The sequence below is a fragment of the Pelobates fuscus genome, chromosome 1, assembly GCF_036172605.1.
Source record: "Pelobates fuscus isolate aPelFus1 chromosome 1, aPelFus1.pri, whole genome shotgun sequence".
Taxonomy (NCBI): domain Eukaryota; kingdom Metazoa; phylum Chordata; class Amphibia; order Anura; family Pelobatidae; genus Pelobates; species Pelobates fuscus.
Genome location: NC_086317.1, coordinates 4740566 through 4764463, shown reverse-complemented (window position 1 = coordinate 4764463; position 23898 = coordinate 4740566). Strand labels below are relative to the sequence as shown.

General features: G+C 44.4%; 1 protein-coding gene across 1 annotated transcript in view; it reads right to left on the bottom strand.

Moving 5' to 3' along the window:
- Nucleotides 1–10383, bottom strand: part of LOC134601436 (immunoglobulin superfamily member 2-like) — an 82877-nt gene extending 72494 nt beyond the window's left edge. The window contains exons 1-3 of the mRNA XM_063445925.1: nt 10267–10383; nt 9504–9884; nt 794–1207 (exon numbers count right to left, since the gene is read on the bottom strand). Of these exons, the coding sequence (XP_063301995.1) occupies nt 794–1207; nt 9504–9884; nt 10267–10309 (838 nt within the window). The 5' untranslated portion in view covers nt 10310–10383. The remainder of the gene's footprint in view (nt 1–793; nt 1208–9503; nt 9885–10266) is intronic.
- Nucleotides 10384–23898: the final 13515 nt, after the last annotated feature.

The following is a 23898-nucleotide window of genomic DNA, read 5'->3' as shown; positions in this document are numbered from 1 at the left end:
ACAGCGACAGATAGTAACGCGCAGCGTCAGATAGTAACATACAGTAACAGTAACGCGCAGCGACAGATAGTAACACGCAGCGACAGATAGTAACACGCAGCGACAGATAGTAACACGCAGCGACAGATAGTAACATACAGCGACAGATAGTAACACACAGCGACAGTAACACACAGTGACAGATAGTAACACACAGCGACAGATAGTAACGCGCAGCGACAGATAGTAACGCGCAGCGACAGATAGTAACGCGCAGCGACAGATAGTAACGCGCAGCGACAGATAGTAACATACAGTGACAGATAGTAACACACAGCGACAGATAGTAACGCGCAGCGACAGATAATAACATACAGTGACAGTAACGGCAGCGACAGATAGTAACACGCAGCGACAGATAGTAACATACAGCGACAGATAGTAACACACAGTGACAGATAGTAACATACAGTGACAGATAGTAAACACACAGTGACAGATAGTAACGCGCAGCGACGGATAATAACATACAGTGACAGTAACGGCAGCGACAGATAGTAACACGCAGCGACAGATAGTAACATACAGCGACAGATAGTAACACACAGTGACAGATAGTAACGCGCAGCGACAGATAGTAAGGCGCAGCGACAGATAGTAACATACAGTGATAGATAGTAACACGCAGCGACAGATAGTAAGGCGCAGTGACAGGTAGTAACATACAGTGACAGTAACGCGCAGCGACAGATAGTAACGCGCAGCGACAGATAGTTTGGTCAGTGAATGGCTGGCTTACTGGAGTCTCACTCACCCCCTGCAGCCAGTACCAGGAGATCTGATTTGTCAGATTGTTTTTCAATGATTTTTGTCCAGGTTTTGTCCGGATCCTGAATCCATTCAGACCCCTGGCAGGATATTCGACCCTGGTCAGACAGACGGACAGACATTATGGACAGTCTGTAGGATGTGTCATCGAGCTTGTCCAAACGCACCTCTCCTGAGGCAAAGCGTTTCGTGTATGTGGGGCCTGGCCGAAGCACAAATTGTGGGGTTAGGGTCAGTATCTCTAGCTGTGTGTCTTTCTCAGATATGAGATGCCACGTGACGGAGAGATGAGTATGTTGAGAAGAGGCCTTAGATACTTGGCAGGTCAGTTCCATCTGGTCACGTTCTGTCTTTCTCAGACTCTGCGGGGCCATCTTCACCATCAGGTTGTCTGGAATCACTTGGTAAAAAATAAAGAAACATTAGCTAGCGAGTATAAATGTCCCGAGTGAGTGTGGCATGGCGATATACCGATAACGTAGCATGCTAAAAATATGTTTTGTGCCGATCTAATTATTGGTCAAATTCCCAAACTCCTCGCTGAAATGAACCGACTCACGAACCAACCGAAACGTGCAATGGCTAAGCATGTTTATTTTGGTTCATGATTCGGAATAAAGTTGTGATTGATGGAAAAACAAATGGTATGGTGAGTGAACTTCAGTAATTTACATTCAATACATCATGTATCTCTGTGATTTATGATCACTTCATGTGTTTAGGGGAAACTTGCCAGTTTCTATTGTATAGGTTCACTTTAAATCTCACCAGAACCTAGCGTTATGACATGGAGTCTCTGAAATCTTAAAAAATAATAGAGAGAGGCACGATGGGAGGACATGAATGTAAGGACAGGGTTATGGGGTGATGGGTAGTGGGTAAGAAGAATTGTACAATATTGTGGGGAATGACGCAAGAAGCATTACAATCAGAATGGGGAAGTTCTCTTATTAGAAGGTTAGTATTGTAGAAACCAGGGGAGCTATGGGACACGTGCTTTATTCTCAGTTACTGTCTCCTGCAAGCTGGCATAGTATTGGCAGAAATGGAGGGATATCTACCAAGCTGGCATAGTATTGGCAGAAATGGAGGGATATCTACCAAGCTGGCATAGTATTGGCAGAAATGGAGGGATGTCTACTAAGCTGGCATAGTATTGGCAGAAATGGAGGGATATCTACCAAGCTGGCAAAGTACTGGCAGAAATGGAGGAATGTCTACCAAGCTGGCATAGTATTGGCAGAAATGGAGGGATATCTACCAAGCTGGCATAGTATTGGCAGAAATGGAGGGATATCTACCAAGCTGGCATAGTACTGGCAGAAATGGAGGAATGTCTACCAAGCTGGCATAGTATTTGCAGAAATGGAGGGATATCTACCAAGCTGGCAAAGTACTGGCAGAAATGGAGGAATGTCTACCAAGCTGGCATAGTATTGGCAGAACTGGAGGGATATCTACCAAGCTGGCATAGTATTGGCAGAAATGGAGGGATATCTACCAAGCTGGCATAGTATTGGCAGAAATGGAGGGATGTCTACTAAGCTGGCATAGTATTGGCAGAAATGGAGGGATATCTACCAAGCTGGCAAAGTACTGGCAGAAATGGAGGAATGTCTACCAAGCTGGCATAGTATTGGCAGAAATGGAGGGATATCTACCAAGCTGGCATAGTATTGGCAGAAATGGAGGGATATCTACCAAGCTGGCATAGTACTGGCAGAAATGGAGGAATGTCTACCAAGCTGGCATAGTATTTGCAGAAATGGAGGGATATCTACCAAGCTGGCAAAGTACTGGCAGAAATGGAGGAATGTCTACCAAGCTGGCATAGTATTGGCAGAACTGGAGGGATATCTACCAAGCTGGAGTAGTATTGGCAGAAATGGAGGAATGTCTACCAAGCTGGCATAGTATTGGCAGAAATGGAGGAATGTCTACCAAGCTGGCATAGTACTGGCAGAACTGGAGGGATATCTACCAAGCTGGCATAGTATTGGCAGAAATGGAGGAATGTCTACCAAGCTGGCATATTACTGGCAGAAATGGAGGGATATCTACCAAGCTGGCATAGTACTGGCAGAAATGGAGGAATGTCTACCAAGCTGGTATAGTACTGGCAGAAATGGAGGAATGTCTACCAAGCTGGCATAGTACTGGCAGAAATGGAGGAATGTCTACCAAGCTGGCATAGTTCTGGCAGAAATGGAGGGATATCTACCAAGCTGGCATAGTACTGGCAGAAATGGAGGGATATCTACCAAGCTGGCATAGTACTGCCAGAAATGGAGGAATGTCTACCAAGCTGGCATAGTATTGGCAGAAATGGAGGAATGTCTACCAAGCTGGCATAGTACTGGCAGAAATGGAGGGATATCTACGTGGCTGGCATAGTACTGGCAGAAATGGAGGAATGTCTACCAAGCTGGCATAGTACTGGCAGAAATGGAGGAATGTCTACCAAGCTGGCATAGTACTGGCAGAAATGGAGGAATGTCTACCAAGCTGGCATAGTTCTGGCAAAAATGGAGGGATATCTACCAAGCTGGCATAGTTCTGGCAGAAATGGAGGGATATCTACCAAGCTGGTATAGTATTGGCAGAAATGGAGGAATGTCTACCAAGCTGGCATAGTACTGGCAGAAATGGAGGAATGTCTACCAAGCTGGCATAGTACTGGCAGAAATGGAGGATATCTACAAAGCTGGCATAGTATTGGCAGAAATGGAGGGATATCTACCAAGCTGGCATAGTATTGGCAGAAATGGAGGGATATCTACCAAGCTGGCATAGTACTGGCTGAAATGGAGGGATATCTACCAAGCTGGCATAGTATTGGCAGAAATGGAGGAATGTCTACCAAGCTGGCATAGTACTGGCAGAAATGGAGGGATATCTACCAAGCTGGCATAGTACTGGCAGAAATGGAGGAATGTCTACCAAGCTGGCATAGTACTGGCAGAAATGGAGGAATGTCTACCAAGCTGGCATAGTACTGGCAGAAATGGAGGAATGTCTACCAAGCTGGCATAGTTCTGGCAGAAATGGAGGGATATCTACCAAGCTGGCATAGTTCTGGCAGAAATGGAGGGATATCTACCAAGCTGGTATAGTATTGGCAGAAATGGAGGGATATCTACCAAGCTGGCATAGTACTGGCAGAAATGGAGGGATATCTACCAAGCTGGCATAGTACTGGCAGAAATGGAGGGATATCTACCAAGCTGGCATAGTATTGGCAGAAATGGAGGAATGTCTACCAAGCTGGCATAGTATTGGCAGAACTGGAGGGATATCTACCAAGCTGGCATAGTACTGGCAGAAATGGAGGGATATCTACCAAGCTGGCATAGTATTGGCAGAAATGGAGGGATATCTACCAAGCTGGCATAGTATTGGCAGAAATGGAGGGATATCTACCAAGCTGGCATAGTATTGGCAGAAATGGAGGGATATCTACCAAGCTGGCATAGTATTGGCAGAAATGGAGGGATATCTACCAAGCTGGCATAGTATTGGCAGAAATGGAGGGATATCTACCAAGCTGGCATAGTACTGGCAGAAATGGAGGGATATCTACCAAGCTGGCATAGTATTGGCAGAAATGGAGGGATATCTACCAAGCTGGCATAGTATTGGCAGAAATGGAGGGATATCTACCAAGCTGGCATAGTACTGGCAGAAATGGAGGGATATCTACCAAGCTGGCATAGTATTGGCAGATATGGAGGGATATCTACCAAGCTGGCATAGTTCTGGCAGAAATGGAGGGATATCTACCAAGCTGGCATAGTACTGGCAGAAATAGAGGGATATCTACCAAGCTGGCATAGTATTGGCAGAAATGGAGGGATATCTACCAAGCTGGCATAGTACTGGCAGAAATGGAGGGATATCTACCAAGCTGGCATAGTATTGGCAGAAATGGAGGGATATCTACCAAGCTGGCATAGTATTGGCAGAACTGGAGGGATATCTACCAAGCTGGCATAGTATTGGCAGAACTGGAGGAATGTCTACCAAGCTGGCATAGTATTGGCAGAACTGGAGGGATATCTACCAAGCTGGCATAGTTCTGGCAGAAATGGAGGGATATCTACCAAGCTGGCATAGTACTGGCAGAAATGGAGGAATGTCTACCAAGCTGGCATAGTACTGGCAGAAATGGAGGAATGTCTCCTGCAAGCTGGCATAGTACTGGCAGAAATGGAGGGATATCTACCAAGCTGGCATAGTATTGGCAGAAATGGAGGAATGTCTACCAAGCTGGCATAGTATTGGCAGAACTGGAGGGATATCTACCAAGCTGGCATAGTTCTGGCAGAAATGGAGGGATATCTACCAAGCTGGCATAGTACTGGCAGAAATGGAGGAATGTCTACCAAGCTGGCATAGTACTGGCAGAAATGGAGGAATGTCTCCTGCAAGCTGGCATAGTACTGGCAGAAATGGAGGGATATCTACCAAGCTGGCATAGTATTGGCAGAAATGGAGGAATGTCTACCAAGCTGGCATAGTATTGGCAGAAATGGAGGGATGTCTACTAAGCTGGCATAGTACTGGCAGAAATGGAGGGATGTCTACTAAGCTGGCATAGTACTGGCAGAAATGGAGGGATATCTACCAAGCTGGCATAGTACTGGCAGAAATGGAGGGATGTCTACTAAGCTGGTATAGTACTGGCAGAAATGGAGGGATATCTACCAAGCTGGCATAGTATTGGCAGAAATGGAGGGATATCTACCAAGCTGGTATAGTATTGGCAGAAATCGAGGGATGTCTACCAAGCTGGTATAGTATTGGCAGAAATGGAGGGATATCTACCAAGCTGGTATAGTACTGGCAGAAATGGAGGGATATCTACCAAGCTGGTATAGTACTGGCAGAAATGGAAGTATAATATGGCTTAGTATAGTGTGAAATAGCGTAATAAAGTATAATATGGCCTAGTATAGTGTGATATAGTGTAATAAAGTATGATATGGCCTAGTTTAGTGTAATATAGTGTAATAAAGTATAATATGGCCTAGTATAGTGTGATGTAGCGTAATAAAGTATGATATGGCCTAGTATAGTGTGATATAGCGTAATAAAGTATGATATGGCCTAGTATAGTGTGATATAGCGTAATAAAGTATGATATGGCCTAGTATAGTGTGAAATAGCGTAATAAAGTATAATATGGTCTAGTATAGTGTGATATAGCGTAATAAAGTATGATATGGCCTAGTATAGTGTGAAATAGCGTAATAAAGTATGATATGGCCTAGTATAGTGTGATATAGTGTAATAAAGTATGATATGGCCTAGTTTAGTGTAATATAGTGTAATAAAGTATAATATGGCCTAGTATAGTGTGATATAGCGTAATAAAGTATGATATGGCCTAGTATAGTGTGATATCGTGTAATAAAGTATGATATGGCCTAGTATAGTGTGAAATAGCGTAATAAAGTATAATATGGCCTAGTATAGTGTGATATAGTGTAATAAAGTATGATATGGCCTAGTATAGTGTGATATAGTGTAATAAAGTATGATAATGCCTAGTATAGTGTGATATAGTGTAATAAAGTATGATATGGCCTAGTATAGTGTGATATAGCGTAATAAAGTATGATATGGCCTAGTATAGTGTGATATAGTGTAATAAATTATGATATGGCCTACTATAGTGTGATATAGTGTAATAAAGTATAATATGGCCTAGTATAGTGTGATATAGCGTAATAAAGTATGATATGGCCTAGTATAGTGTGATATAGTGTAATAAAGTATAATATGGCCTAGTATAGTGTGATATAGCGTAATAAAGTAAGATATGGCCTAGTATAGTGTGATATAGTGTAATAAAGCATGATATGGCCTAGTATAGTGTGATATAGCGTAATAAAGTATGATAATGCCTAGTATAGTGTGATATAGTGTAATAAAGTATGATAATGCCTAGTATAGTGTGATATAGTGTAATAAAGTATGATATGGCCTAGTATAGTGTGATATACCGTAATAAAGTATGATATGGCCTAGTATAGTGTGATATAGCGTAATAAAGTATAATATGGCCTAGTTTAGTGTAATATAGTGTAATAAAGTATGATATGGCCTAGTATAGTGTGATATAGCGTAATAAAGTATGATATGGCCTAGTATAGTGTGATATAGCGTAATAAAGTATGATATGGCCTAGTATAGTGTGATATAGTGTAATAAAGTATAATATGGCCTAGTTTAGTGTAATATAGTGTAATAAAGTATAATATGGCCTAGTATAGTGTGATATAGTGTAATAAAGTATGATATGGCCTAGTATAGTGTGATATAGTGTAATAAATTATGATATGGCCTACTATAGTGTGATTATAGTGTAATAAAGTATATGGCCTAGTATAGTGTGATATAGCGTAATAAAGTATAATATGGCCTAGTATAGTGTGATATAGTGTAATGATATGGCCTAGTATAGTGTGATATAGCGTAATAAAGTATGATATGGCCTAGTATAGTGTGATATAGCGTAATAAAGTATGATATGGCCTAGTATAGTGTGATATAGCGTAATAAAGTATGATATGGCCTAGTATAGTGTGATATAGCGTAATAAAGTATGATATGGCCTAGTATAGTGTGATATAGCGTAATAAAGTATGATATGGCCTAGTATAGTGTGATATAGCGTAATAAAGTATGATATGGCCTAGTATAGTGTGATATAGCGTAATAAAGTATGATATGGCCTAATATAGTGTGATATAGTGTAATAAAGTATGATAATGCCTAGTATAGTGTGATATAGCGTAATAAAGTATGATATGGCCTAGTATAGTGTGATATAGCGTAATAAAGTATGTGGCCTAGTATAGTGTGATATAGTGTAATAAAGTATGATAATGCCTAGTATAGTGTGATATAGTGTAATAAAGTATAATATGGCCTTGTATAGTGTGATATAGTGTAATAAAGTATGATATGGCCTAGTATAGTGTGATATAGCGTAATAAAGTATAATATGGCCTAGTATAGTGTGATATAGCGTAATAAAGTATGATATGGCCTAGTATAGTGTGATATAGTGTAATGATATGGCCTAGTATAGTGTGATATAGTGTAATAAAGTATGATATGGCCTAGTATAGTGTGATATACCGTAATAAAGTATGATATGGCCTAGTATAGTGTGATATAGTGTAATAAAGTATGATATGGCCTAGTATAGTGTGATATAGCGTAATAAAGTATAATATGGCCTAGTATAGTGTGATATAGCGTAATAAAGTATAATATGGCCTAGTATAGTGTGATATAGTGTAATGATATGGCCTAGTATAGTGTGATATAGTGTAATAAAGTATGATATGGCCTAGTATAGTGTGATATAGCGTAATAAAGTATAATATGGCCTTGTATAGTGTGATATAGTGTAATAAAGTATGATATGGCCTAGTATAGTGTGATATAGCGTAATAAAGTATAATATGGCCTAGTATAGTGTGATATAGCGTAATAAAGTATGATATGGCCTAGTATAGTGTGATATAGTGTAATGATATGGCCTAGTATAGTGTGATATAGTGTAATAAAGTATGATATGGCCTAGTATAGTGTGATATACCGTAATAAAGTATGATATGGCCTAGTATAGTGTGATATAGCGTAATAAAGTATGATATGGCCTAGTATAGTGTGATATAGTGTAATGATATGGCCTAGTATAGTGTGATATAGTGTAATAAAGTATGATATGGCCTAGTATAGTGTGATATACCGTAATAAAGTATGATATGGCCTAGTATAGTGTGATATAGCGTAATAAAGTATGATATGGCCTAGTATAGTGTGATATAGCGTAATAAAGTATGATATGGCCTAGTATAGTGTGATATAGTGTAATGATATGGCCTAGTATAGTGTGATATAGTGTAATAAAGTATGATATGGCCTAGTATAGTGTGATATACCGTAATAAAGTATGATATGGCCTAGTATAGTGTGATATAGCGTAATAAAGTATGATATGGCCTAGTATAGTGTGATATAGTGTAATGATATGGCCTAGTATAGTGTGATATAGTGTAATAAAGTATGATATGGCCTAGTATAGTGTGACTATATGATTTAGCTTCTTATAAGTCTCAATTAAATTGTATTGGCAAAACCTAGTTGAAAATTATCAACTAGTTTCGGCCGACGCTTTTATCAAATTTCGACAAAAGTCCTCTGATGAAAGTGTTAGAGAAGCTCATTACTGGCCTTTATGTGATGTTATTTTTTTTTTTAAATGACTAACTCTGCAATTAAAATATAAATATTTTAAAAAGTTTTTGGTGGTCAATACTCCCCCGCTCGCCATGCCGTGGATGGGGGCATGTCTGTTAATCAGCACCAATCAGTCCAGCCCTGGTTCTTTAATCTGAAGCCCCCCACAATGCCCATGATGGGAACATGCGGTCTGTGCCAGGTCCCCCCATATGATAAAAGTGTCTGGGGTACAATAGCTGCCCAGTCGCTAGTCTTTTATTACAGCTTTTTTTCATTGTTTAACAGACATACCCCCACCCCCATGGGCTTTTTCTAACAATTTCTCAGTTTGCTGCTAAAAGCTTTTATTAACATCTTTGTGCTGTTGATCCCATATGGTGATAGTAGGTGCCCCTAATACCTATTGAAAACCACCCTGACATTTACAGAGGACTTACCTACAAGGTTGACCTTGGCACTGTAGCTCCCGTGGAATGATGGATCGGTGTTTGGTGTGTGGCACTCATACTCTCCAGTGTCTCGTTCCTGCAGCTGACGGATTTGTAAGAGGCTATGGTCACCCGACAGTCTCTCCACGTAGATGTCTCCACTCCGAACACGCTGGCTGTAGATGGCGTAGGAGAAAGAAGGATCCTCTTCAGTGGTGACCACCTGTACCTCCCGGTCTGGAGCAGAGGGCAGGTATACAGACCATCTGAAATTCTGCTGGCTGGGGCCTTGGTAGCCACGCACCTTACACCAGATACTGATCTGGGAGCCCATAGTGCGGTATAGGGGCCCTGGCTGGATGGCCACCTCTCGTTGGGCCTGAGACACACCTGTGGAAAGGAAGCATATTTGATAGATTTTTGTTTACATTGCTGGAGGCATATTCCTTCAAAGTATAAATGTATAAACACCATCATAAGCTCTTTCAGCCTATCCTATTTAAGGCAGCAGTTTAGGGTGTTTTTTCTTTTCTTTTTTTGGGGGGGGGGGGGAATTTTACATCCTTTATGTGAAAAAAGCAAAATATAGAATGATAGAATGTGAAAAAAAGATTCTCATAGATTGGAAACACAGGGAGGTCTCATTCTATACAGCCAGCAGCTGCCCCTGGAGTCTGCCACAAACCTGTACCCTTGGTGGACCCATCGCTGGAATTAAATATATCCTGATATACAGACCTGTCTCACATTGGAAATGTCAATAGCTTCTTACCCAGAATGCTGAGCAGCAGGAGCCAGCCAGGTACAGGAGACATTGTGGGTGCAGAGAGGTGCTGTTTGGAGAGGGTGTAGGGACGTGTGCCTCTCAACTTGTGTCAATGACACTGAAATACGGAGCATTTTGCAGACACAGGTTAAATGTGAAAGCAGAGACACTCCAAACTTCTCTCACAGCTAAACAGGAAACCACCGACTTCTATGCAGACACCATGTTACGTAGGACCCATCTTCCCACACGCACAGACAGACATTAGCTAATCATTATGGGCACATAAAAACGTTGTGTACTTACAGGAAACTAGAAAACTATAAGTTATCATCTGAAGCCAGTGATAAGCAGGTTCTGATTATTATTATTGCTTAAAATGTAACAAAAATCCCCAGTCTCTGCCAATGGGACTGATTCAAGAGAAGAAGTGTGAAAATTGGTTATTTAATTTTTTTTTTTTTGTTTAATTCTTTGTTAACATTTGGTGTGTGTGCACCATAACAAGAAAAAAGGTTACAAATGATCACATAAAGTGGGATAATGAAACAGATGATATTCACATCAAGGTAACCATTTATAGCATCATTTGATGCAGTGGTGTGAATTGTGCTTGTTTGAGTTGCCAGTGAGCCCCTTTTGTACGAGGTTGGGGTTTGATGAATGCAAGCTGCCCTGATACCGGCCAGTCCTGGTTGGTTTGTCTGCATTTGGATAGTGCACATCGAGCTATCAATGGTGACCGGTTTGGTAGCATAGCGTCCCCCTATGGGGGTTGATGTGGCTGTTTCCATTCGCCTGGTACAAGAGGTCGTTGCTTGGTGTGCGGTGTTGGGGCGTGGTAACCAGTCTTGTATATCGTATTGTGCGTAGTTCTTCACTCTGGGGTTGTGTGCAAGTGCACGGCCAGTGGTACGGTGAGCAGTGTATTCCGCTGCTGTCCTAGTAACGTATTGGATGAGGTTCCGTCTGGGAATGCTCTGTAGAGCTTTGTGACTCATTGTCACTATGAAAATGGTTATTTTTTTAACGGTTCCTTAATGTAAAATGGGAGCTGGATGGTATATATTAATTTAATATGGATAACATTGTCAAAAAAACCAATTGAACCCGGAGGAACGCGTTTCACAGGCACGTGCTTGTTTGCGTTTTCAGCGTAGAGTGTCTCGGGCGCCCAGTCACAGGTTGAGCTTCATCCCAGAGTGGAATATTCAGACAACGCAGGTTTCCTATCATCAAAGACGGGAGACTGGCTGAGTTAAGAAATGCGGAATTGACGCCCTGAGCCAGTTTGTGAGTCTTAGCGGGAAGTCTTGTTTTATTTGCCAATATCAATAAAATTGCAGCAATACACTATGTACACAAACATAATCTCAGGTTTGTCCATAATACTTCTGGTTTTAAAACACAACTTGGGGAACAACCCAGGAGAGAAGGATTACGAACCCCCAGTACATCTTCTTTTACAAGAATGTCTGCAGGTACATTGTTTATACTGAGTGGGTTGAACATGGTTAACTGCTATAGAACTGGTTTCTCGTTTTCCTGTTAACTTGTTGTTTCTGTGAATAGCTCTGTATTGTGCAATAAAGCTCAGTTATTTCATGGGATCGATACATCAGGTTATGGATTATTTCAGCATTTACATGTTTACCAGTAACCTTCATGGTACTAAAGGACCACTATAGGCACCCAGACCACCTCAGCCTAATGAAGTGGTCTGGGTGCCAGGTCCATCTAGGGTTAACCCTGCCTGCTGTAAACATAGCAGGGTCAGAGAAACTGCTATGTTTATAAATGGGTTAATCCAGTCTCTAGTGGCTGTCTCATTGACAGCCGCTAGAGGCGCTTACGCGTTTCTCACTGTGATTTTCACAGTGAGAAGACGCCAGCGTCCATAGGAAACCCACGAAAAAAAACCACAAAAAAAAGTAAGTCTGATTTAGAAGTGGGCAGTTATTCTATTTCGTATCATTCACAAAGCACAGGGCCGGACTAGGAAGAAAAATTGTCCTTGTCATTTTTTAATCAGTGGCCCAGGGGGAAAGAGGTGAAGACCAATGGGGGCTAGTGTCATCATCAATGACAAGCACTCTCCCTACATAGTGAGCATGTTGGTTCAATGCTCTGTCAGGGCAGTCCATGTGCAGTGCACCGCTGAAGAGCTCAAACATAATAAAAAGACCCTGCATGTGTTCTGTGCAAGCAAATTTAAAGACTCGCATTAGGGCCTCAGCTACAGTCTCTGCCTGAATATTGCTCAGGGCGACTTCCTCAGGGTACCTGGTAGCGTAGTCCACAATGGTCAGAATATATTTCTTCCCAGAGGGACTAGGCTTACCTAGGGGACCTATGAGGTCGACAGCTACTCAGCCGAAGGGGTCTGCACTCACACGAACAATTAGAATGCTGTGGTTAGAATCGTTAAGAGGTGATGATAGGGCTTAACAAGCTCCCGGGTGGTCCCTGGTTCCTGAACAGGATAGAAAAAAGGCATGAACAAAGTCTTTTATGAGCCTTTTTGCATGCCCCATAGTCCTGAGACAGGAGGGTGTCAAACAGGCCCCTCCAGGAACCAGTGGTGAGGTTATTTTCGCCACAAAGGTTAACTGGCCCAGTGTCACGCCGCCGTTGGGGCGGCATTCCCACACATCGAGGGGAATGCCACCGAATACTTACTCGGTCTGCGCATATAGTTACATAGCTGAAAAGAGACTTCCTCACATATGTTTTTGCTGTTGATCCAAAAGAAGGCAAAAAACCTAGTCTGAAGCGCTTCCAATTTTGCTACAAACTAGGAGAAAATTCCTTCTTGACCCCAAAATAGCAGTCAGATGTCTCCTTGGATCAAGCAGCTATTACCCCACTAATTAGAAATTATATCCCTGTATGTTATGTTTTTGCAAGTATTTATCCAATTGCTGTTTAAACATCTGTATAGACTCTGATAAAACCACCTCTTCCGGCAGAGAATTCCATATCCTTAATGCTCTTACTGAAAAAAAACCCTTTTCTTTGCCTTTGATGAAATCTCCTTTCTTCCAGCCTAAATGTGTGACCCCGTGTCCTATGTATAGCCCTGTTTATGAATAGATTCCCAGATAAAGGTTTGTACTGGCCCCGAATATATTTGTATAATGTTATCATATCCCCTCTGAGGCGCCGTTTTTCCAAACTAAAGAGATTACAATTTTTTAACCTTTCTTCGTAACTAAAAGGCCCCATCTTATTGTGGCGGCATTCCCACGTGTTAATGGGAATGCCGCCTATCACTTACCTCCTCCTGAGATGCCTATGATAGGAACTCCTCCCCCTCACACAGCGGCCGGGTCTGTAATCATTAGAGACGCCGGCCGATGCAAATTAGATCCTTTTGTAACGGCACCCCCAGGCATAAAAGGGTTAAACCGCTGTTTAGTAGATCATCCCTTCCAGATATACAGGCACAGCTACTGTAGACACCAATCCACCGAACCGGAGAAGCATATGAATGCCGTAAACAGCTGAACCGGAACCATTCAATGCTGTAAACAGCCGAATAGGAAAAACCAATGCTGTAAACAGCCGAATAGGTTTACACTCCTAGCAGTCAAACTGGAACAGCATACAGTAAATCCCCCCAAGAACAAGACAAGGCTCCGTGTTGAGGGTCAAGCAGTGAACAGACAGAGCTGTGGGTTTATTGTTCTTATATACACATTAGTACCACCCACAGGGTTTTGGAAAACAACCAATATACACGTACAATACACTCAGACACTCCCACACAAAATCCTCCCCTCTGCCTGTGATACAATTACCTTACACAATGGGTAATGTAATTATCACAAGCAGAGAAATACAGTTTTTCCACATTATTCATAACTTTAAAAGTATGCATCACATTCACATAAACTTACATTTTCAGAATCAGCATACTCCAAATACAAACATACGTCAAAATCATACAAATTGGTCCAGTGGTTCAAAAGATAGATTGTAGTCCTTTGTGACCAAATGAAGCATGGCTTTTCTGCCCAAAACCAGTTCCACAGAGTCTTCTATCCTGGAGATAATTGGGAAGTAATCCAATTATCTCCAAGGACAGAGGCAAAACTCCATTGAACACATGGCAGCAAAAGACAATAAAATACATAAAAATATATAACTGTGCAGCCATTGCATAAAACAGGTACATTCAACATATCCCCAGATAGCTCAGATCTGAGCGCACATTGTTACTGAATGGCGCTCAGATCACACAAATACAGTTCAATTACCATGGAGCCAAAGTCTTTCCCATAGTCTTTTATTATACGAATGGGCTCCATGGCATAGCTATCTGGGGTATTGTAGCGGTACTTACCCTTTCCAGGGGCCGGCCGGGGTCCTCTGTTCAAGCTGCGCGCGGCTCATCCGCCGTCTGTGACAGGAAGGCAGGCAGTGACCGCGAGAAGGGGTATCGGGCGCGCTCTTAAAGGGACAGTGGGAGCCTAAATTGGCAAAGGTCCCTGTCATGCCACACTCCCCATACACTTACCTTTTGGGGGCGTGGATATGACAGGGGCCAATCAAAATAGATGTTTAGGTATATATATACTCACCTTTTTCCCTTAGTTCCTTGCCCTATCGTGGTTTCTGTTTCAGTTCCCTTTAGCGCTTGTTGTGTTCAGTTGTGTTCCTTCGTACTTGACCTTGGCTTTGTTTCTGACTACGTTATCTCTTTATCCTTAACTGTTCTGTTTGCCGGCTTGCTGTTTACTGTGTACCAGACCCCGGCTAGTCTTAGTTTACGCTTTCTCTTTGTGCCCTTGACCTCGGATCGCTCCTGACTCTGTACTCCTCTCATATACGTCGAGTCCGGCCATTCTAAGGTCCGGTAGACGTATCTCCCCTCTGTGTTGTCTTCTGTTGAGTTGAATCCTGCGTGTTGGGGTATATTTTCGTTACAGGTATCACCGCTCAAACAGGGCAAGCACCGAATGACCCGGCTTTCGTGTCTTTGCAGGGGAAAATCAAGCTTTTTAACATGGGGCCATAGTCCAGAGGCAACAGGCGGGCAACAAGGCTCCTCCAATGCAATGTGGCGAGATTGGTCTTGTCACAATCTCTCTCCATGAGTGCAGTGATTATATCAGCCTTGGAGCAGTTATATCACAGTTCTCACTGTGAGATCCAGCCAGCCAGATGTTGTCGCCCCAGAAGTGCCCAATAGGGGATCCCAAGCCTGCGTTCCTGCCTCTAAGCCACTATTTCCGCTCACAAACCATCCTGAATGTTGTGAATGAGGAACAGGAACCGTGGAATCTGTCAGGCATAATCCCAAATGGTTCTGAATATGCAGGTTCCATGGTTGGGTGTACTGTTCCTTTAAATGCCAATACATCCTTCTGCACCTCCTGAACAGTCTGGAACACCTTGGTCACTTGCTGAGCAAGGGAGGTGAGCAGCTTGTATATCTCTGCAGACTCCATGGTCAGTTCATTGACTCTGGTTCTGCTGTCTGGTTCCTGTTTTTGAGTATCCAGATCGTTTGTTCTCCAGTTTGTTCCTGGCTCCTGACCTTGGCTTATTTGTATCGTGTATCCTGACTTCTGGCATCCTCTGACTTTGGCTTACCCTCGTTTATCCTGACTTCTGGCACCCTCTGATTTTTGGCTTACCCTCGACAATTCTCCTGCTTGTGTCCTTACCTGTACTGCGACTTGGAGCAATATCCTACACAGCTCCGTGCACAGACTCACAGGCCAGGTGAATTCTTACCTGACCACCATGGCCTGTGTTTAATTGCAAGGGTGAGCATATATCTCTGCCTACCGGACTCCTACTTCAGGTAAGCCTTTACAGGTTACTGGCAAATTGTCTTTGGCTTCCATCAACTCCTTGAGCGTTTGTCTCTTTAATGCGGCATATTTCATGAATCCGTACGGTTAATGAATGCTGGGTCCGTTCGGCTGGGAAGTACCATCCCACTTCTACCACCAGATGTAGTGGACCACGGGTAACCCGACTGGTTACCTCCGCTAATACCTTCGCTCAGCCACTCAGGAACCATTAACACAAGCAGATATCCATTCCCCCAGCAACCAGACGAAACATAGTTCTGAGAGTCAACTGAATTTTATTCGGTCACACAAGGCTTTTATGCCCAGTCCCCTACAAGGGGTTTACAACATAATAAAACAGGGGTTTCAATCACAAGATCCTCTGTGCCTGAGAGATAATTGCGTGAGAAAATTCTTCTAATTTAATTATTTCTCAGGAACAGAATATCCAACAAAATATACTGTACCCCAAAATAACCCCACAAAAAGTACATTCCCCAATAGCCACAATCTGAGTGTATAACATATCCAAGAATTACTCAAATCGGTTCAGTGAAACTGTAATACCATCGAGGTAAAGTTTTGACTGGCCAGACACGAGGCACTAGCCCAAAACAGTTCCAGGAAAATAGGTGTTCTGGCTGGTCTCCGTTCGTGGGGTGCCTGTGCGAACACCATGCAAGTGAATCTTTTCATGTCAGGAAACAAATGCTCCCCCAGTTCGGTAGTTCATATCTCCCATACATCGTTTGTATAGGTGGTCAGGAAATAGAACAGGCAGCGGGCTAAGTTTTACTGGCGTTCGCGCAAGTGCCTAGCCATAAAGAGTTCCAGGCACTCGACGACCAAGTACCACTGCCCACATTCAGGAGACAAGATGGCCAGGGGTAGCATTCATTAAGTACTGCCCTTGCGGTTTCGCACTTAAGTTGCTGGTGTGAACGTTCTGATGGGGTACAGGGGTGGTCCCCGTTCGGGAGATGAATAAATTTTAATCGTATGAAGTACTCCCGAACGGAAAAAAGGGTCAAACACACGAAATAAGGGAAAAACCATCTGAATAGGTGGTAAGTTCTGCCACAATCACAATGATGTCAAAGAAATTTTTTAGAAAGATCGGAACCAGCTTTACGGGAGTTTAGACGCACAACTAAAGTTCAATTTTCAATAATCAGAATTAAATTTGATCTAAATGCACATATATATACATTTTCAGATAACACATTAAAGGCTCAATTTGATAAATTAACAGATAATAAATCAAATAAAAAAAAAGATAATAAGAGTCTGGTATGATCATCTTGAATCTAGATCACCCTCTTTCAAAAGCAAAGCTCTGGAATATGGGGGCAGGAATGTATTTAAGAAACAATGGTGGGATAGCTGGTTGCAAATAGGGAAGATTACTCAATGTTTATCTCTTCAGGAACTTCATTTCAAACTGGTACACAGATGGCTTTACTACCCGGAGAAGCTATAGAAATTTAAATCTAAAGAAAACCCTCTATGCTGGAGATATATTAAACAATATGTGGTGGTCAGTGTAACAAAACCTTACAGTCTTCTGGGACCTGTGGAATAATCAAGGGAATTGTATTGAATATCATCTGTTCGGTAGAAATGCAACTGATAAAGAAACGAATCAAACTACCAAACACCGGACCACCTTGGTGGGTAATTAAGGGGTATTTTACCTCCCAGCTTGTTTCCAGCCGTTCGCATGGTTCAGCACGAATTCCGTGTGTAAAATATAGGTGGCCGCCATTTCGGGACTTTACACGTGTTCGCGGCTATCATACGCACGAACAGCGGTGTTTGCCTGTGAACGCATGGAACTAAAAACGGATACGCAAACAGGCGAACACCGCTGAGACCTCCATGCAGGGCCAAAACTTATGGAACTCTTTTCGGCTAGGGAATCTATGCGGTCGGTCAAAACTTCAAAGTCCCATAACGCCCGAACCCCTCAACCGAATGAGCTGGAATTTGGATATGTTGTTCCCCTGAATGAGAGCTATCCAGAACTTGGGTAAAATACTGTATGTGTTAATTATGTTAAATGTTTATCTGAGGGGAGGGGTCGTGGGGGTTGTACCATGTATGTGATTGGTGATTTTATGCCTCCCCCTGGGTGTGTTCTTTTTGTACTGAATTGTAATAAAAACCAGGCTGGGTGTTCCAGCACTCAGTTCTTCTTGACCCTTCAAAACTTAGCCTCGTCTTGTTCTTGGAAGGGGATTATTGTGGATTATTACTCTGCTCTTTTTACAGCTGAACCTGACTCTCCCTCTAGATCTCGTGGATGGGATTATACCAGCTTTTCTTTTACACAGCAGCTTGCCAGGGAAAAGGACGTCACCAACGGCTGATACCCTCTCCCTACCTGGGTAGCCGTTACATTGGTTGGCAGCGGAGGGATGGTCCTTTTATCCAGAGAGCAAGTGCTGAATGGAGTCTCAGTACGCCAAGCTGAAAAGACCCACACTAAAAGATTTATTGGAGAGTCGTGGTAGAAGTGCCAGTAACAGACCACGGAGGGAGCTGATAGCTGACCTGCTGGAGCTGGACGAAATGGATAGGTCCATGGAGGTAACTGAACCTATTGCACCTATCAGTGAGGACGATGTAATTACTGCTATTGTACAGCGGAGATTATCTTTGTATCCAGCAACATCCGTGGAACTAATAAACCAGCTGTTCCGGGAAGCAAGGGAGGAGATACAAACTAAGAGGGAACAAGAAACGGGACTGGTAAGAGCTAGGCAAGCCATTACACCTGCAGTTCCTAACCCTCCACCCGCTGTTACAGGGAAGAAAATACCATTCACTGCATTTATAGCTTTTGTAGAAAGTGAGGAAGAAATAGATGGATATTTGGCTGATTTTGCGAGGCAGTGCTCACTACACCAGGTACCACCAGACCAATGGGTCACTATTTTGTCTGGTAAATTGTCGGGCAAAGCCAATGAAGCCTTTCGGGCTCTTGCTGCAGAGGATATTTTACAGTACCAGCAAGTTAAAGAGGCGCTGCTAACCCGATATGCTGTAACCCCAGAAACCTACCGCCGCCGCTTCCGGGAGTCCAAGAAAAAGGTGGTGGACTCCCACATGGAATGGGCTAATAGGTTACAGCGGGTGGCATCACACTGGGTACGAGGGTGCAACGCCAACACAGGGGAAGAAGTACTGCAGCTATTCTTATTAGAACACTTTTTCCAAGGTTTATCTGCTGACTTACAGGATTGGGTAAGGGACAGGCGACCCAACAACCTAAGTGAGGCAGCTCGGCTGGAGGACGATTACGCCGAAACCAGGAGAGTGAGCCAGAGTACCCCAAGGCCAGCTAACAAAGTGGAACCACGTAACGCAGCTGCCACCCCTCGCCCAGAGTTCCGTGCTCCCATACCCCCAGGGCCAGCTCGCCCTCAAGGGTCCAACAACTACCCCCGGGACTCGCCTAGAATAACCTGTCACTGTTGCAACAATCCTGGACATATCGCACGCTACTGCCCGCTGGGGTCGGCCGCTAATAATTGGAGGCGCACCTCACCCACTACAGAGAACCACACCCCACGTACCTCTGCTGCCCACTGTATAGAGACCGAGGTGGGCCCAGAGGAATGCTTGGGTATCCTGTATGAGGCGGATCCGATACAAGCCGCATCCCCAGATAATCGTCAGCACCATCGTCAGGAAGTACGAGTGAATGGACAAATAGCCCAAGGCTTAAGAGATACTGGAGCTACCATTACCTTGATACAACGACATTTGGTAAAACCAGAGCATCTGTCCAAACACACAGTTGCTGTCCGTGTCGCAGGGGGAGCTGTATTTCGTTTACCCACAGCCCGGGTGCACTTGGACTGGGGGGTCGGGTCAGTAAAGACTACTGTGGGCATCATGGATAATCTGCCCGCTGAAGTCGTATTGGGCAACGATATTGGCCCCCTGACTTCAGCCTACTTACCCACCACGGATGAAGCTTGCCCCGTGACCACCCGAGCCCAGAGCCGGCTTGCAGATGACCCCACAACAGGACGGGAGACCCAGGTAAGCCAAACACAGACACATAGATCACCTATGGGAGAGAAACCTTTAGCTTGGGACACCCCAGAAGAGTTTGGGAGGGAAACCAGGGAGGACCCAACCCTTCAGAAATACCGTGAGATAGCTGCCAGTGGGGGAGATGAGCAGGAACGTTTTATATGGGAGAATGACAAATTATACCGACTGACTGTAGGTAGGAAAAGAGGCTGTGCCCCTTCCCAGAAGCGCCAACTAGTGCTACCCAGAAAGTACCGGTTGGACCTTCTCCGAATTGGCCACGATATTCCTCTAGCAGGACATTTGGGGGGTAACCGCACAGCCTACCGGATCACCCAGACCTTTTTTTGGCCGGGGATCTCAAAGGATGTGCGGCGCTACTGCAGTACATGCGACATATGTCAGCGAGTAGGGAAAAGAGGGGATCACCCTAAAGCTCGACTGTCACCTATGCCCGTGATTGAGGAACCGTTTAGCAGGGTGGCAGTCGACCTGGTAGGACCCCTACCTAACCCCAGTCCATCTGGTAAGAAATATATACTTACTGTGGTGGACTACGCTACCCGAACCCGGAAGCCGTCGCTCTGACGAATATCCAGGCTGACACTGTCGCCAGTGCCCTAGTGGGGATATTCACCAGAGTGGGATTTCCACGAGAAATATTGTCTGACAGAGGGACTCAATTTACCGCAGATCTAACCCAACAGTTATGGAAGGTCTGCGGTATTCAAAACCTCCTCAGCTCGCCATACCACCCCCAGACTAACGGTTTCTGTGAACGCTTTAATGGGACCCTGAAGCAGTTACTAAGGACCTTTACAGCGGAATACAGAGACTGGGAGCGATTCTTGCCGCACCTCTTGTTTGCATACCGAGAGGTACCGCAGGAATCCACTGGGTTCTCTCCGTTCGAGCTGCTCTACGGAAGGAGGGTTCGAGGCCCCCTCGACCTCATCCCAGAGCACTGTGAAGGAGAGATGGAACACGAGGGGGTCCCCATTGTGCCATATGTTCTGGAGATGCGGGACCGCATGGAGCAGTTAGCCCGGATGGCACGGGACCATCTCTATGCGGCCCAGGGTCGACAGAAACGTTGGTACGATCGGGGCGCCCGACAGAGAACATTCCAGGTGGGACAGAAGGTTCTGGTACTTAGACCAGTAAAGGGGAATAAACTCCAGACCTCTTGGCAGGGCCCTTACAAAGTAGTAGCACAGGGCTGCGACACTACTTATGTGATTGCCAGCAACAAAGATGAAAGGATTCAGAAAACCTTCCATGATAACCTACTGAAAGAGTACCACGAGAGGCCAGAGGATATTGCCGCTATATGCATTCCTGCTACAGAGGACCCTGAAAACCTACCTATCCCAGACCTTTTAGCACCCAGAAAACCCCATAGCTTGCTTGACACAATACAACTAGGGGAGCGACTAACCGCAGCAGAAAAGGGCCAACTTAGGCAGTTTATAATAGAAAAGAGACTAACGTTCTCCCAGGAACCAGGATACACCATGCTAGCGACCCACTATGTCGAAACCCCAGGACAAACCCCTCTTAGACAGCCCCCCTACAGAATCCCTGAGGCAGTCAAGGAGGAAATGAAAAAAGAAGTACAGGAGATGTTGAGGCTAGGAGTCATAGAGCCATCTGACAGCCCCTGGGCTTCACCAGTAGTCCTAGTGCCCAAAAAGGACAGAGCTACCAGATTTTGTGTGGACTATAGGCGACTCAATGACCGTACAGTGACAGATGCGTACCCCATGCCCAGAGTGGATGAGCTATTAGACCGCATTGCCAGGGGGCGATACCTGACCACCATTGATCTATGCAAGGGATACTGGCAGATTCCCCTGGCCAAGGAGGCTATCCCCAAGTCGGCGTTCGTCACCCCATTTGGCTTGTACCAATTTAGGGTCATGCCATTTGGGATGAAGAACGCCCCAGCTACCTTTCAGCGCTTGGTAGATAGGCTCCTTGATGGCTTCCAGGACTTCGCTTGCGCGTACCTGGATGACATTTCAATCTATAGTGAAACATGGGGGGAACACTTGAGACATGTAGAGGCTGTACTGGATCAGATTCGGGCAGCAGGCCTGACTCTGAAGCCAGAAAAGTGTAACTTCGGCATGGCCGAAGTCCAGTACTTGGGACACAGGGTGAGGTGTGGGAAACAGCGCCCAGAACCAGCTAAGGTTGAGGCTGTAGCCAACTGGCCCACACCCAACACCAAGACTCAGGTATTAGCATTCTTAGGGACGGCAGGATATTATAGGAAGTTTGTCCCTGACAATAGCGCCATCGCCAAACCCCTGACAGACTTAACCAAAAAGAACTTGCCTAGGATAGTCCTGTGGTCTCCCGCCTGTGTAACCGCCTTTCAAGCCCTGAAAAATGCTCTGATTCATGCACTTGTCCTGTCTGCCCCCGTCCCTAACAAAAGATTTGTCGTTCATACAGATGCCTCCATGTATGGACTGGGGGCAGTTCTGAGCCAGATCGGAGAGGATGGGGGCGAACACCCTGTCGCGTATCTCAGCAGAAAACTGTTGCCCAGAGAAGTGAGTTACGCGGCAGTGGAAAAAGAGTGTTTAGCCCTGGTCTGGGCACTAAAGAAACTTACACCATACTTGTATGGGCAGGAATTTACTTTAATTAAAGACCATAATCCCCTGGTATGGTTGAACAGAGTAGCTGGAGATAATGGACGCTTACTGAGATGGAGTCTAGCGCTACAGCCATATAATTTCTCCATTCTATACCGCCCTGGCAAGTTTAATGGAAATGCCGATGGACTGTCCAGACAAACGGAACTTTTGCCCTAACAGTTGATCGGACAGCCCCAAGTTGACCCGAAAAGGATCAATCCGGGTCTGCCGGAGTGTTCCACAAAAGGGGAGCAGTGTAACAAAACCTTACAGTCTCCTGGGACCTGTGGAATAATCAAGGGAATTGTATTGAATATCATCTGTTTGGTAGAAATGCAACTGATAAAGAAATGAATCAAACTACCAAACACCGGACCACCTTGGTGGGTAATTAAGGGGTATTTTACCTCCCAGCTTGTTTCCAGCTGTTCGCATGGTTCAGCACGAATTCCGTGTGTAAAATATAGGTGGCCGCCATTTCGGGACTTTACACGTGTTCGCGGCTATCATGCGCACGAACAGCGGTGTTTGCCTGTGAACGCATGGAACTAAAAACGGATACGCAAACAGGCGAACACCGCTGAGACCTCCATGCGCCCAGAACTTCGTGCCAGAACTACCGAACAACCGGCCGTTCGGTAGTTATACTTAACTGTCTATGGGGATTCCAGCGAACACCGAGATAGCTGTGGATGGCAAGGATTTCGTGGGGTTTTATTACGCGAACGGAGACCGACCGCAGGGCCAAAACTTATGGAACTCTTTTCGGCTAGGGAATCTATGCGGTCGGTCAAAACTTCAAAGTCCCATAACGCCCGAACCCCTCAACCGAATGAGCTGGAATTTGGATATGTTGTTCCCCTGAATGAGAGCTATCCAGAACTTGGGTAAAATACTGTATGTGTTAATTATGTTAAATGTTTATCTGAGGGGAGGGGTCGTGGGGGTTGTACCATGTATGTGATTGGTGATTTTATGCCTCCCCCTGGGTGTGTTCTTTTTGTACTAAATTGTAATAAAACCAGGCTGGGTGTTCCAGCACTCAGTTCTTATTGACCCTTCAAAACGTAGCCTCGTCTCGTTCTTGGAAGGGGATTATTGTGGATTATTACTCTGCTCTTTTTTACAGCTGAACCTGACTC